Source organism: Cuculus canorus, chromosome W (genome assembly GCF_017976375.1).
Source record: "Cuculus canorus isolate bCucCan1 chromosome W, bCucCan1.pri, whole genome shotgun sequence".
Taxonomy (NCBI): Eukaryota; Metazoa; Chordata; class Aves; order Cuculiformes; family Cuculidae; genus Cuculus; species Cuculus canorus.
In genome coordinates, this window is record NC_071440.1 from 11,045,110 (window position 1) to 11,059,032 (window position 13,923).

Here is a 13,923-nt window from a genome sequence, read left to right on the forward strand (position 1 = left end):
GCCTGAGTCCAGAACTGGTCACAGAACTACGAGTGTGGCCTCACCAGTTCTGAGTAGAGGGGAAGGATCACCTCCCTCGACCTGCTGGCAATACTTTGTGAGATGTAGCCCAGGATACCGTTAGCCACCTTTGCCATGAGGGCACACTGCTGGCTCACGTTCAACTTGGTGTCCACCAGAAACCCCAGGGCTTTTTGTGTAGAACTGCTTTCCAGCTGGGCAGCCCCCGGCATGTACTGGTTGTTCCCCCTCAGGTACAGGACTTGGCACTTCCCCTTGTTGAACTGCATGAGTTTCCTGCCAGCCCAGTTCTCCAGCCCATCGAGGTCCTCTGGATGACAACACGACCCTCTGACGTATTAGCCACCATCACCTGCAAACTTGCTGAGGGTATACTCAGCCCCATCATCCAGATCATTAATGGAGACTTTGAACAGGATTGGAACCAGTACTGACCCCTGGGATACGCTGCTAGTTACTGGCCTCCAACTAGACTTCGTACCACTGATCACCACCTTCTGGGCCCAGGTGTTCAGCCGGTTGTTTGCACCTCCAGCCCAAACTTCAACAGATTCTCTGTGAGGATTTTCTGGAAGACAGTGTCAAAGGCCTTACTGGAGTCCAGGTAGACAATATCCACTGCTCTCCTCTCATCTACCAGGCCAGTCATTCCGTCATAAAAGGTTATCAAGCTCGTCAAACCTGACTGACTTCCCCTTGGTGAATCTGTCCTTCATGTGCCTAGAGGCGGTTTCTAGGATTAGCTGCTCCACCACCTTCCCAGGGATGGAGGTGATGCTGACTGGCTTGTAGTTCCCTGGTCCTCCTTCTTGCCCTCCTTGAAGACAGGAGTGACATTTGCTTTCCTCCAGTCCTCAGGCACTTCTCCCAGTTGCCGTCATTGTTCAAAGATTATTGAGAATGGCCTTGCAATGACATCAGCCAACTCCCTGAGAACTCGAGGGTACATCCCATCAGGGCCCATAGACTTATGTATGCTTAAGTATTCCCTGATCTGATCCTCTTCCATCAAGGCTGTCTCCCTCGCCCCAGGCTTTCCCTCTGGTCTTTGGGACCCGGGATTCCTGAAGGCTGGTCCTGCTAGTAAAGACTGAGCCAAAGAAGACATTCAGTACCTCAGCCTTTTCCATGTCCTGTGTCACCAGGTTACCCGCCTCATTCAGCAACGGGCCCACGTTTTCCCTAGCCTACTTAGAGAAGCCATTCTTCTTGCCTTCGACATCCCTTGCCAGATTCGATTCCAGGCAGGCTTTGGCTTTCCTCACTGTATCTCTGCATGCCTGGAAAACATAGAATCATAGAATCACCAGGTTGGAGAGGACCCACTGGATCATCGAGTCCAACCATTCCTAACACTCCCTTAAACCATGTCCCTAAGCACTTCATCAACCCGTTCCTTAAACACCTCCAGGGAAGGTGACTGAACCACCTCCCTGGGCAGCCTGTTCCAGTGCCCAATGAGTCTTTCTGTGAAGAATTTTTTTTCTGATATCCAGCCTGAACCTCCCCTGACGGAGCTTCAGGCCATTCCCCCTCGTCCTGTCCTCAGTCACTTGGGAGAAGAGCCCAGCTCCCTCCTCTCCACAACCTCCTTTCAGGTAGTTGTAGAGAGTAATAAGGTCTCCCCTCAGCCTCCTCTTCTCCAGGCTAAACAACCCCAGCTCTCTCAGCCGCTCCTTGTAAGACTTGTTCTCCAGCCCCTTCACCAGCTTTGTTGCTCTTCTCTGGACACTCTCCAGAGCCTCAACATCCTTCTTGTGGTGAGGGGCCCAGAAGTGAACACAGTACTCAAGGTGCAGTCTCACCAGTGCCAAGTACAGAGGGAGAATCACCTCCCTGGACCTGCTGGTCACACCGTTTCTGATCCAAGCCAAGATGCCGTTGGCCTTCTTGGCCACCTGGGCACACTGCTGGCTCATGTTCAGTCAGCTGTCAACCATTACCCCCAGGTCCTTCTCCTCCGTGCAGCTCTCCAGCCACTCTTCCCCCAGTCTGTAGCACTGAATAGGGTTGTTGTGCCCCAAGTGCAGAAACCGGCATTTGGCCTTGTTGAACCTCATGCCATTGGCCTCAGCCCAGCGTTCCAGCCTGTTCAGATCCCTTTGCAGAGCCTCCCTACCCTCCAGCAGATCCACACTTCCACCCAACTTAGTGTCATCCGCAAACTTGCTGAGGGTGCAATCAATGCCTTCATCCAGGTCATTGATAAAGACATTGAACAGGGCTGGACCCAGTACCGAGCCCTGAGGAACCCCACTTGTGACTGGCAAAATCTCTGCGTTCCTCCCAGGTTACCTGTCCCTGCTTCCACCCTCTGTATACTTCCTTTTTTATGTGTGAGTTCTGTCAGGAGCTTCTTGTTCATCCACACAGGCCTCCTGGCATTTTTCAATCACAGAATCATGGAATCGCCCAGGTTGGAAGGGCCCTTGAAAGATCATCTGGTCCAACTGATCATGGGAAAGGGAGCCTAGATGAGATTATCTAGCACCCTGTCCAATTGCATCTTGAAAACCTACAGTGATGGGGACTCTACCATGTCCCTGAGGAGGTTGTTCCAGTGATTGCTTGCTCTCACTGTAAAAATGTCTGTATTATATTGAGATGAAACCTCTCCCGGTGCAACTTGTGTCCTGTTGTGGAGGCACTCACAAAACAGACAATCAGTCACTAAAAAACAAACAAACGGGGATTTACTTAGCAAACAAAGTAAACCACAAGTTCGGATGTCAGGTGTGAAATATTACTACACAACTGACTTAAGAATTCCTAAGTTTCACAAACAATCCTTTAGAAGGATGACCCAAAACGTGCACAATCACTCACTCACAAAAGGAAATCTCTCTCTCTCAGGGATACTCAGGAGACAGAATTGCTCATCCAAAGTGGAGAGGGCTTACTCAAGGACATATCCAGAAGAAATAATCGCTCACTGAAAGGAGGATGAGGGCACTCAGTCCCAGGGAAATTACCTTGGGTGGTGTCCTAATCCAAGAGGAGAGTTTCCTCACTGCAGGCCCACAGCTCTGAGGAGAACCAGTCAAAGGGGGTCTCCAGCGGGATCCCATTTATACCCAGTCAAGTCTGATCTGTGGTCAGTTCTGATTGGCTGAGGGCCCACATCTTCCTCCCCCTGGAAATAGGGGTTTCAAAAGCCCCAGTCTTTGTGTCTTTGGCAAGACTAGCATTTGTCAGGCCCTTAGCAGGCCCTGACTCTTGTCAGGTCCTTAGCAGACCCTAATCTTCATCATGTCCTTGTCAGGGCAGTCGCACCTGCCACGTGTCCCTTGCCCCTTGTCTTCTCCACGTGACTCCCTGTGAAGAGAGACCCTCTGTCCTCTTCGCAGTCGCCCTTTAAGTAAAGGAATACTGTGATGAGGCCCCCCCCCCGAGCCTTCTCTTCTCCAGCGAGAAAAGACATAACTCCTTCATTCGATTTTTGCCTGACTTCTTGCTTGTTGGGATGGACTGCTCTTGAGCTTGGAGGAGTTGATCCTTGAACATTAATCAACTTTCTTTGACCCCTCTTCCCTCTGGGGCCTTATCCCATGGGACTCTACCAAGCCAGTGCCTGAAGAGGCCAATGTTTGCTCTCCTGAAATCCAGGCTCGTGATCTGCCTTTTTGCCCTGCTCTCTCCCCTCAGGATCCTGAACTCTACCATCTTGTGGTCACCGCAGCCAAGGCTGCCTTTGAGCGTCACATCTCCAATGAGCCCTTCCTTGTTTGTGAGCATGAGGTCCAGCAGACAACCTCTCCTTGGTCACTCCTTTGTCACTTGGATTGGGAAGTTGTTGTCGATGCTCTTCAGGTATCTCATGGATTGCTTATGCCCTGCTATGTTGTTCCTCCAGCAGATACTGGGGTAATAAGAGCCTCCCGTGAAGCCCAGGGCCTGCAAATGTGAGGCATCTCCTACTTGTTTCTAGAGGGCCTCATGTGCTTGTTCTTCCTGAAGCAACAAACTTCTCTAGACAATAGGTCACGTTGGCAGATCGGTGCCAATAAATTGGAGAGATATGGATTTGATGGATGGACCACTCGGTGGATAAGCAATTTTCTGGATGGTCACACTCAAAGAGTTGAGGTCATGGGCTCAATGTCCAAGTGGAGACCAGTAATGAGTGGCTTTCCTCAGGGGTTGGTATCGGGACTGGTGTTGTTTAATGAGGAGATTAATGACATGGACTCTGATATCTTGGATCAAAGACCTTTATTGCTCTTAGCGAGCTCCTTATATACGCAATGTTATGTTGCATCTAAAACTTGGCATCATTTGATTGGTTATAAACAACTGTTCATGCGTATAAGTTTATACTACTATTGGTTAGTTGCTACTGTCCACACGCCTAGATCAAATGCTTACTTGGTTAATTAGCTTTGCATATTTTACATGCTTTTCCCCTAAGTTATCATGATTTCTACTTTTTTAGCTTACACCTCCCTCTCAGCTTCTGGGCACAGAGCCATAGCTTACTGTTGCTATCCGTTGTTTCCTCTTACTGCACTGTTCATGGTCCTTCAAGGGCATCATGGCCTTCGTTAATATAAAATGTTTCTACAGTTTAACATCTTTGCCAGAGAGATGGACAGTGGGATTGAGTGCACCCTCAGCAAGTTTGCCAATGACACCAAGCTGTGTGGAGCGGTTGACACACTGGAGGGAAGAGATGTCATCCAGAGGGACCTTGACAGGCTTGGGATGTAGGCCTGTGCAAATCTCATGAAGTTCAACAAGGCCAAGTGCAAGGTCCTGCACCTGGGTCGAGGCAATCCCAAGCACAAATACAGGCTGGGCAGAGAATGGATTGAGAGTAGCCCTGAATAGAAGGACTTGGGGGTGCTGGTGGATGAGAAGTTCAACATGACCCGGCAATGTGCACTTGCAGCTCAGAAAGCCAACTGTATCCTGGGCTGCATCAGAAGAAGTGTGACCAGCAGGTCGAGGGAGGGGATTCTGCCCCTCTACTCTATCCTTGTGAGACCTCACTTGAGTACTGTGTTCAGTTCTGGAGTCCTCAGGACAGGAAGGACATGGATCTGTTGGAGCAAGACCAGAGGAGGGCCACAAAGATGATCAGAGGGCTGGAGCATCTCCCATATGAGGGCAGGCTGAGAGAGTTGGGCTTGTTCAGCTTGGAGAAGAGAAGGCTCCGGGGAGACCTTATAGCAGCCTTCCAGTACTTAAAGGGGGGCTGCAGGAAAGATGGGGAGGGGATCTTTATCAGGGAGTGTACTGATAGGACGAGGGGTGACAGTATTAAGCTGAAAGAGGGGAGATTCAGATTAGCTATTAGGAAGAAATTTTTTACTGTGAGGGTGGTGAGGTCCTGGCCCAGGTCACCCAGAAAAGTCGTGGCTGCCCCTTTCCTAGAGGTGTTCAAGGCCAGGTTGGATGAGGCTTTGAGCGACCTGATCTAGTGGAAGGCGTCCCTGCCCAAGGCAGGGGGCTTTGGAACTAGATGATCTTTAAGGTCCCTTCCAACCCAAACCATTCTATGATTCTGTGTTGTCTCTGTCATCCTCTCCGATGCTGTGCAGCCTGCTGACTTCCTCCTGTAACTTCTTCAGAGTGGAGTTCTGTTAGTGAGAAAATATTTAAATATATATACACACACATGTATGTACAATGTGGAACCGTGGTGTGGACCAATGTGGACCTTGGGCAGCGGCCAGACCCCCACCCAGTCACTCTCTTACTCCCCCTCCTCAAACAAGACGGGGAGAAAAGAATCATAGAATCATAGAATGGTTAGGGTTGGAAGGGACATTAAAGATCATCTAGTTCCAACACCCCTGTCATGGGCGGGGACATTCCACTAAATCAGGCTGCCCAAGGCCCCATCCAACCTGGCCTTGAACACCTCCAGGGATGGGGCATCCACGACTTCCCTTGGCAACCGCTTCCAGTGTCTCACCATTCTCATGGTGAAGAAATTCTTCCTAATGTCTAGTCTAAATCTGCTCCTCTCCAGTTTATACTCATTCCCCCTCGTCCTATCCCCACAAGCGTTTGTGAATAGCCCCTCTCCAGCTTTCCTGTAGGCCCCTTTCAGGTACTGGAAGGTCGCTATAAGATCTCCTCTGAGCCTTCTCTTCTCCAGGCTGAACAAGCCCAACTCTCTCAGCCTGTCCTCGTATGGAAGGTGCTCCAGCCCTCCAATCATCCTTGTAGCCCTCCTCTGGACCCGTTCAAACAGCTCCATATCCTTCTTAAGTTGAAGAATCCAGAACTGGACACAGTACTCCAGATGAGGTCTCACAAGAGAGGAATAGAGGGGCAGAATCACTCCGCTCAACCTGCTGGCCATGCTTCTTTTGATGCAGCCCAGGATACGGTTGGCCTTCTGGGCTGCGAGTGCACATTGCTGGCTCATGTTGAGCTTCTCATCAACCAGCACCCCAAGTCCTTCTCTGCAAGGCTGCTCTCAATCACATCATCCCCCATCCTGTACTGAAAACGGGGATTGCCCCAACCCAGGTGCAGGACCTTACACTTGGCCTTGTTGAACCTCATGAGGTTCTCAGAGGCCCACTTCTCCAGTCTGTCCAGGTCCCTCTGGATGACATCCCATCCTTCCAGTGTGGCAACTACACCACTCAGCTTGGTGTCATCTGCAAACTTGCTGAGGGTGCATTCAATCATCTCGCTGTCAATATCATTGATAAAGATATTGAACAGCACCAATCCCAGTACGGATCCCTGAGGGACACTACTCATCACGGATCTCCATCTGGAAGAAGATGAGAAAGCTTGTGGGTAGAGATAAAGACAGGGTGATCGCTTGCCAGTTACTGTCACAGGCAAAACAGACTCAACTTTAGGAAAATTAATTTAGTTTATTTCCAATTAAAAATAGAGTAGGATGGTGAGAAACAAAGATAAAAATTACAACACCTTCCCCTCACCCCTCCTTTTTTCCAGGCTCAACTTCACTCCTTCATTCCTGACTCCTCTACCTCCTCTCTCTGCCCCCCAAGCAGCACAGGGGTAACGGGGTTAGCGTCAGTTCATAACAGTTCATCTCTGCTGCTCCTTCCTCCTTACATTTTTCCCCTGCTCCAGCATGGGTCCTCTCCACACGCTGCAGTCCTTCAAGAAAAAAATCTGCTCCAGCGTGGATTCTCCATGGGCCACAGTTCCTTCAGGCAATAATAATTTTCTCCAGCGTGGGGTCCTCCATGGACTGCAGTGTGAATATCTGCTCTGGCGTGGTGTCTTCCATGGGCTGCAAGGGAAGGAATATCTATCTGTTCCAGTGCCTGGAGTACCTCCTCCTCCCCCTGATGTTTGCAGGGCTGTTTCTCACACTTTTTTCCCCCTCACTCCTCACTGCCTGATCAGTATTTTTGCCCTTTCTTAAATATGCTTTCACAGAGACACCACCAGCTTCACTGAGTGGCTCAGCTTTGGCCAGCAGTGGGGCTGTTACTGGGCTGGCTGGAACCTTGTGTGTCCAACACAGGGCAGGCCTTTATCTCTTCTCACAGAGGCCGCGCCTGCAGCCCATTCCCACTACCAAAACCTTGCCACTTACACCCAATACATGATTCTTCCAGCAACTGGGCTCAGACACTCAGTCTGCCCAGTAGCTCCCCATGGAACCCATTGTCCTCCAGTTGCTGCCACCTGGATATATAAGCCCCCGAGGCCACAGCCCTACTCCAGTTTTTGGTACAGACCATCTTGCGCGCATGCACATGCACGCACACACAGACCTGGTTGGGGCTCCCCTAGTTCCTTGGTAGTCAACCTCCTTCATGGTCTCACTCTTAGACACCACCATCCCCCCATGCCCCCCAGCAGGTTTCATCCATAGAGGCACACCCCTCATCCCCCCATCATCTGGCTGGAACTCCCTTGATCCTTCTAATAGCCAGCTCCTCTTACCTTCAGACACACTCCTTGCGTCTTCCCATCTCCCCCCTCAACTCTCAGGCTTCTTTACCTACTCACAGGCTAGTCCGGCTTGATCTTTGCTAATTATCACACACTCACTCACATACTACAGTCGTTCCAGTTACTGGCAGCACAGACACACGGACTGCTGGCTCCTGGTTCCACTCTGGTGGAATTTGGTTTCACTCACTCTGGTCTCTCCAGTGATTGGCAAAACACGCATAGAGCCAAAGAGGCCCTCTGAGCCATGGTCTGAGTCCAGTTGCTGGCACCCACACTCCCAAACACATGCATGCATGCCCAACAGAGAGTTCCTCACCCAGGAAAAGAGTTAGAAAGGAATTTAATAAGATAGGACAAACCGCGTTGATCAGGTGCAGGGCATAGCCAGCATGCCAACCAGTAATTTGCACACAGCTAGCCCTTTTTATCCCCTTACCCCTCCATTTTCCCACACTTGTTCCGCCCCAAATCATCCAGATCCCTCCCTTTCCCAGCCTTTGGTTCCTTCCCTAACTTCCCATAATGAGTCCTGTGCAATCCCAAAATACTCTTCCCCTGCATCCTATAATGTGCCCCATACCCCAAGGAAGCAACACTCCTCAGTTCAAAACATGTTCCAGCATTGACTCATCTTGATGGGTTTCACACCTGGACACTGGGGCTGAGGCTTTCCTCAGACAGCTCTGGGAGGGGCCCAGACAGGGGGTCCCTTCCTCCAAGTCCTTAATTTTGGTTCCTGTCTGCCATTGCAATCAGTCCAATTGATTGCAACAGACGCGCATATATATTACCCAGAGGCAGGTGTGCAGCAGCATGGTGACCACCTGGCAAAAAGCCATGTCCTCTGCTTCTCCTGAGCTTCTAGCACCCGGTAGAACCAATGCAGCCACACAGACAGAGCTCCTGCCAAAGCACGCGACCACACAGACTTCAGATTGTGGGGGATGTGCAAGGATATTCCTGGAGATGGAAGGTAATAGCAAGCACGTCTGTGAGAAGTGTGACCAGGGTAGATGAACTGCTCTGCCTGGTAGCTCAGCTTCAGGAGGAGGTGGGTGGACTGAGGAGCATCCAAGAGTCTGAGAAGGAGATGGGCCAATGGAGCTGCGCTCTGCCATCTCTGGTACACAGAAGCCAACTCATCATGGCCACTATGGAGCCAGGTCCAGGATCTGTTTTGTACCAGGAGGAAGGCAGCATTACAAGGGATAGGGAAGTTTGGAAGCAAGTTACAGCACAGAGCTGTAAGAGGAACTCCTCCTTACCTTCTTGGTCACCTTTACAGAATAGGTATGAGGCCCTGGGAATGGTAGACGAAGCGCATAATGAGACAGAAGAGGAGGAACTTGTGCAAGCACTCTTGCCGAGGTCAAATCAACCAACCCTTCGCAACGAGATCTGCATTAAGACCAGCGCAGAGAAGAAACAGTGTCAAGTTATGGTCATCAGTGACTCCTTCCCAAGCAGAACAGAAGCACCTATTTGCAGACTGCACCCTCTTTTCAGGGAAGTTTGATGCCTCCCTGGGGGACCAAATAAGGGATGTCACCAAACGACTGAAGAACTTAGTACAGCCTTTGGACTATCACCCACTCCAGCTCTTTCATGTGGGTACTAATGATGTTGCAACAAAACGCCCAAGGTGGATCAAAAGAGATTTCAGGGCCCTGGGAAGAATGCTAAAAGATTCAGGAACACAGGCAGTGTTTTCCTGTAATGGGGAGAGACATTGGAAGAAACAGACAAACCCAAGATACCAATACCTGTGACTTTCCATTTTGGACACAGCAATTGTAAGGGCTGTAAGTTGTATCAGCTGAATGTTTGTAAGTCCTTGGAGCCTGATGAGATGGATCCCAGAGTAATGAAGGAGCTAGCAGACGTTACGGCAGGACCCCTCTTGATCATCTGCCAAAGGTCTTGGGAGTCTGAGGAGGTCCCCGCTGACTGGAAGCTAGCCAATGGTATTTCAGTTTACAAGAAGGCTATGAGGGAAGACCCAGGAAGCTACACACCTGTTTGTCTGACCTCAGCACCTGGAAAAATGATGGAGAAGATCATACTGGGTGCTACTGAAAGGCATTTAAAGAACAATGCAATCTTCAGGCACAGTCAACACGGGTTCACAAAGGGAAAGTCCCGTTTAGCCAGTTTGATATCCTTCTATGATAAGGTCACCTGCCTAGTGGATGAAGGGAAGGCTGTGGATGTGGGTTTTTTTCTGGATTTTAGTGAGACTTTTGATACTGTCCCTCACAGCTTCCTTCTGGACAAGTTGTCCAACTGTGAGATGAGCAGGTTCACAGTGTGCTGGGTGAAGAATTGACTGAATGGTAGGGCTAAAGGAGTTGCAGTGAATGGGGCTACATCTGGCTGGCAACTGGTCACCAGCGATGTTCCTCACGGCTCAGTTTTATGTTCAGTTCTGTTTAATATTTTACTATTAATGATCTGGATGCAGGAGTTGAATGCACCTTTAGCAAGTTTGCTGAAGATGCTAAACCAGGAGGTGCTGTTGACTCTCAGCCAACAAGAGGACTTGCAGAGGGATCTAGATAGATTGGAGCACTGGGCAATCATCAGTGGCATTAAATTTAACAAGTCCAAATGCTGGATTCTGCACCTGGGACGCGGTAACACCAGGCACAAGTATAAATTGGGAGAGGAGTGGCTGAAGATCAGACCTGCAGAAAGGGATCTGGGGGTGCTGGTTGACAGTAGGCTAAATATGAGTCAGCGGTGTGCAGCAAACTGCATCCTGGGGTGCATTAAACACAGCGTAACCATCTGGTCAGAAGAGGAGATTATCCCACTGTATTTAGAGTCGGTGTGGCCTCACCTTGAATACTGTGTGCGGTTCTGGGGCCCTCAATTTAAGAGTGATGTTAACCGACTTGAATGGGTCCAGAGGAGGGCAATAAAAATGATGAAAGGGCTGGAAAGCATGTCCTGTGAGGAGAGGCTAAGGACTCTGGGTTTGTTTAGTTTGGAGAGACGGATGCTGAGGGAAGGTCTTATTGCTCTCAGCAGTTTCCTGAGGAGGGCAAATGGAGAGGGAGGTGCCGATCTCTTCTCCCTGGTATCCAGTGACAGGATAGATGGGAATGGTTCAAAGCTGTGTCGGGGGAGGTTTAGACTTGTCATTAGGAAGCATTTCTTTACTGGTCAAACAGTGGTACAGGCTTCCTAGAGAGGCGGTCGATGTCCCATGCCTGTCAGTGTTTTAGAGGCATTTGGACAATGCCCTTAACAACGTGGTTTAACTTCTGGTCAGCCCTGAACTGGTCAGGCAATAGGGCTAGATGATCGTTGGAGTTCCCTTCCAACTGAAATTTTCTATTCAATTTGATTTGATTCGATTCTGTCCTTGTGCTCCTCTGGGCTTGTGGAGATGGGCTGCTGGCTCCTTTTATGGGCCTGGGAGTAGCCATGGCAGGGTATTTTTCAGCTTCCCCACCTGCCACTGTCTGTCTATGCTCGTTTGTATATGTGCAAATGAGATTTTATCACATAACCTAACATACACTACTTGTCTGTTGTTAAGTGTTAAGTGTTAAGTGTTACGGCACCTCAAACCTCAGATCAGTTTAAAGTGCAACATCAAGGCAAACATAAACCACTTCAGTGTTTGTTGTTGTTTTGCAGTAAAGAATCACCTGACAGCTTCAGTTACTGAAAATGCATTTCACTCTGCTCCTGGCAACTAATAAGGACTTTTCCGATATTATTTATTGCAGATTAGTTTTCTTTCAACAAGTATGCTAGCATCTTGAAACAGGGCAGAAAAAATGCATTATAGACACTTGTCTGATACTGCCATGCTTTGCACTTCAGGTGCAAAAAATTCAATTAATTTTTCAGTCCTTTATAATGGATTATAAACTCCAGCCAGTTTATCTACTGAATTATTACCAGTTATTTTAAATTTAGGTTATGTCTAATATGAAGTCTTAATATATAAGAGGGAGAAATTCAGTCATTAGTTTTAGCAATTTCCTTGCATGAATTGCAAGAGAAACACATGGAAGTCAAAGAGAAAGCGACAGATTTTATGAATTAATCTACTTGAGATTCCATTTGTAATAAGCATTATGACATTTTAAAGTTTACCCCCATAGACAACTCTGATACCAAACATCATTTTGTAGAGGACAGATAGACAGGAGAAGATAGAAGTAGAGGAGCATACACTTGATTTTTTACTCCTTGCTCCACATTTTCAAAAGCAATCCACTCAGCTACTCTTACCACAACAGGTTCAAGCGCAGTTTAAGGGGGAAACAAGCAAATTGTTTTCTTTTTAAAAGTGTGAAGGCATTTAAAAATCACAGGAAATGGAGAAAAGTGAAGGGTGCATCACTGTGCCTTTGGTCTCCTTGCGACTTACACAACTAATTCTGTTCACAAATCTTATGATAGTGTATTTCTAAGCATCTACACTTCTAAGAAGGTCTGGTGTTTTGTCGAATTCAATAAGCGCTTAACATTTAAAATGCTACTCAAAATATCAATGATAGATTTCCGCTCAATAAATTTAGCACCAGTAGGGAGTCTGTCATCCATCTGCAAGTAAAATTATTTCACAAAACTATTTCTTGTTAGAATACTCATATCTTCTTTTTGTGAAATGCAAAAGTATTTACAAACCCTTGTAGAGTTGCATTGCATGCTACAATATCTGTAAGATCTCTCTAAACCTTTTTTACATCCTTCTACTTTCAGACTCAAAACATCATGTATGACATGATTTCTGACTTAAATGAAAGAAGCGAAGATTTTGAGAAGAGAATTATTTCTCTGGAAACTAAACTGGAAACTTTAATTAGTAGCATTCAAGCTCTCCCTGGACTGATTAGCCAGACAAGCAGCCAACAACAGAGGGATCTCCTCGAGGCTCAGATACAAAATTATAAACACGTTGCCTACAGTGCTGAGCGATCATGGTCTTTGCCAAGAAGAAGGAGATCCTCCTCCACAGTACCACCAAAATCATCAGAGAGTAGCTAGAAGAGAATAAATTAACCAGCCTAACACCCCCTTCCCCCCGACTTTTTGCCATCATATGGTCAATATTTTAGCTTTTATTGTAAAGCCCTGTGGTTCTAATCAGTGTTATCTGGGTTCTGATGTCGGAATCCTGGAAACCTGGACACAACATTTAAGGCCAAAATGAGTGAAAATTGTTCCCCTCAGATGTTCCTCCTCTCAGATGCACAGTGAATGCACTTACTATTGCTATAGTAGATTGTTCTTCCTGTAATTTCACTAACTTTTTAGTCATGCACTTCAAACTTTATTAAAAGTGAATTTCTGCATATATTTGCTTGGTTACTTGGACCTTACCATTTAAAAATGCTCATGATCAAAAGGCTCAATTCTAAAACCTTAAGAAACAAAATTCAAGCATAATTATCCTCTCAGTATGAAAACTCAATCTCTGAACTTTGCACTGGAGGGGGGAAAATTCAAAATAAAAAAAAAAAAAAATCAGTGTTCACCTAACAGTGTGCTGTATGCGTATAGTAATTTTAAAAGGTTACTGACCGCTTCAGTTTCTGAAGTGATTAATTAAAAATATAATTTACCCTAGAAATCAGAAAGACAGTAATGCAGAAAGTCAGATGTGCTAGGCAAGACAGAAGAGCTGTTCTCCCAAACACCCAAAATTCCACAAACCAAATACATCACCTCTCATAATCTGAAAACCAGCACGCACATTAGGCCTATTTATAACAAAGACTGCCTTTTTGGTATAAAGTATACAAGTGATGAACATAAGTTACACCCATAGGCATTACTTGGTTATAAAAAAGCTCGAAAGTTTCTCCAATAACTTCTCTGTCCTTGGGAAAGATAATGACATTACAGTATTCCCCATTCCAACCCCCCCGGATGAGCAGCATGGTTGCATGCCTTGGGAGTACTTTCTTTACAGATGGCAGTATTTTTTGACGGGAAATTATAAGCCCTATGCAAAGCATTTACAGTTCTGCTTTTGTT

The 13,923-nt window shown here is 47.5% G+C and overlaps 1 protein-coding gene across 1 annotated transcript in view; it reads left to right on the forward strand.

Annotated features, from left to right (window-relative positions):
- Positions 1 to 12,930, forward strand: part of LOC128850216 (small conductance calcium-activated potassium channel protein 2-like) — a 108,052-nt gene extending 95,122 nt beyond the window's left edge. The window contains exon 7 of the mRNA XM_054053211.1: positions 12,646 to 12,930. Within this exon, the coding sequence (XP_053909186.1) occupies positions 12,646 to 12,930 (285 nt within the window). The remainder of the gene's footprint in view (positions 1 to 12,645) is intronic.
- The last annotated feature ends 993 nt before the right edge of the window (positions 12,931 to 13,923 follow it).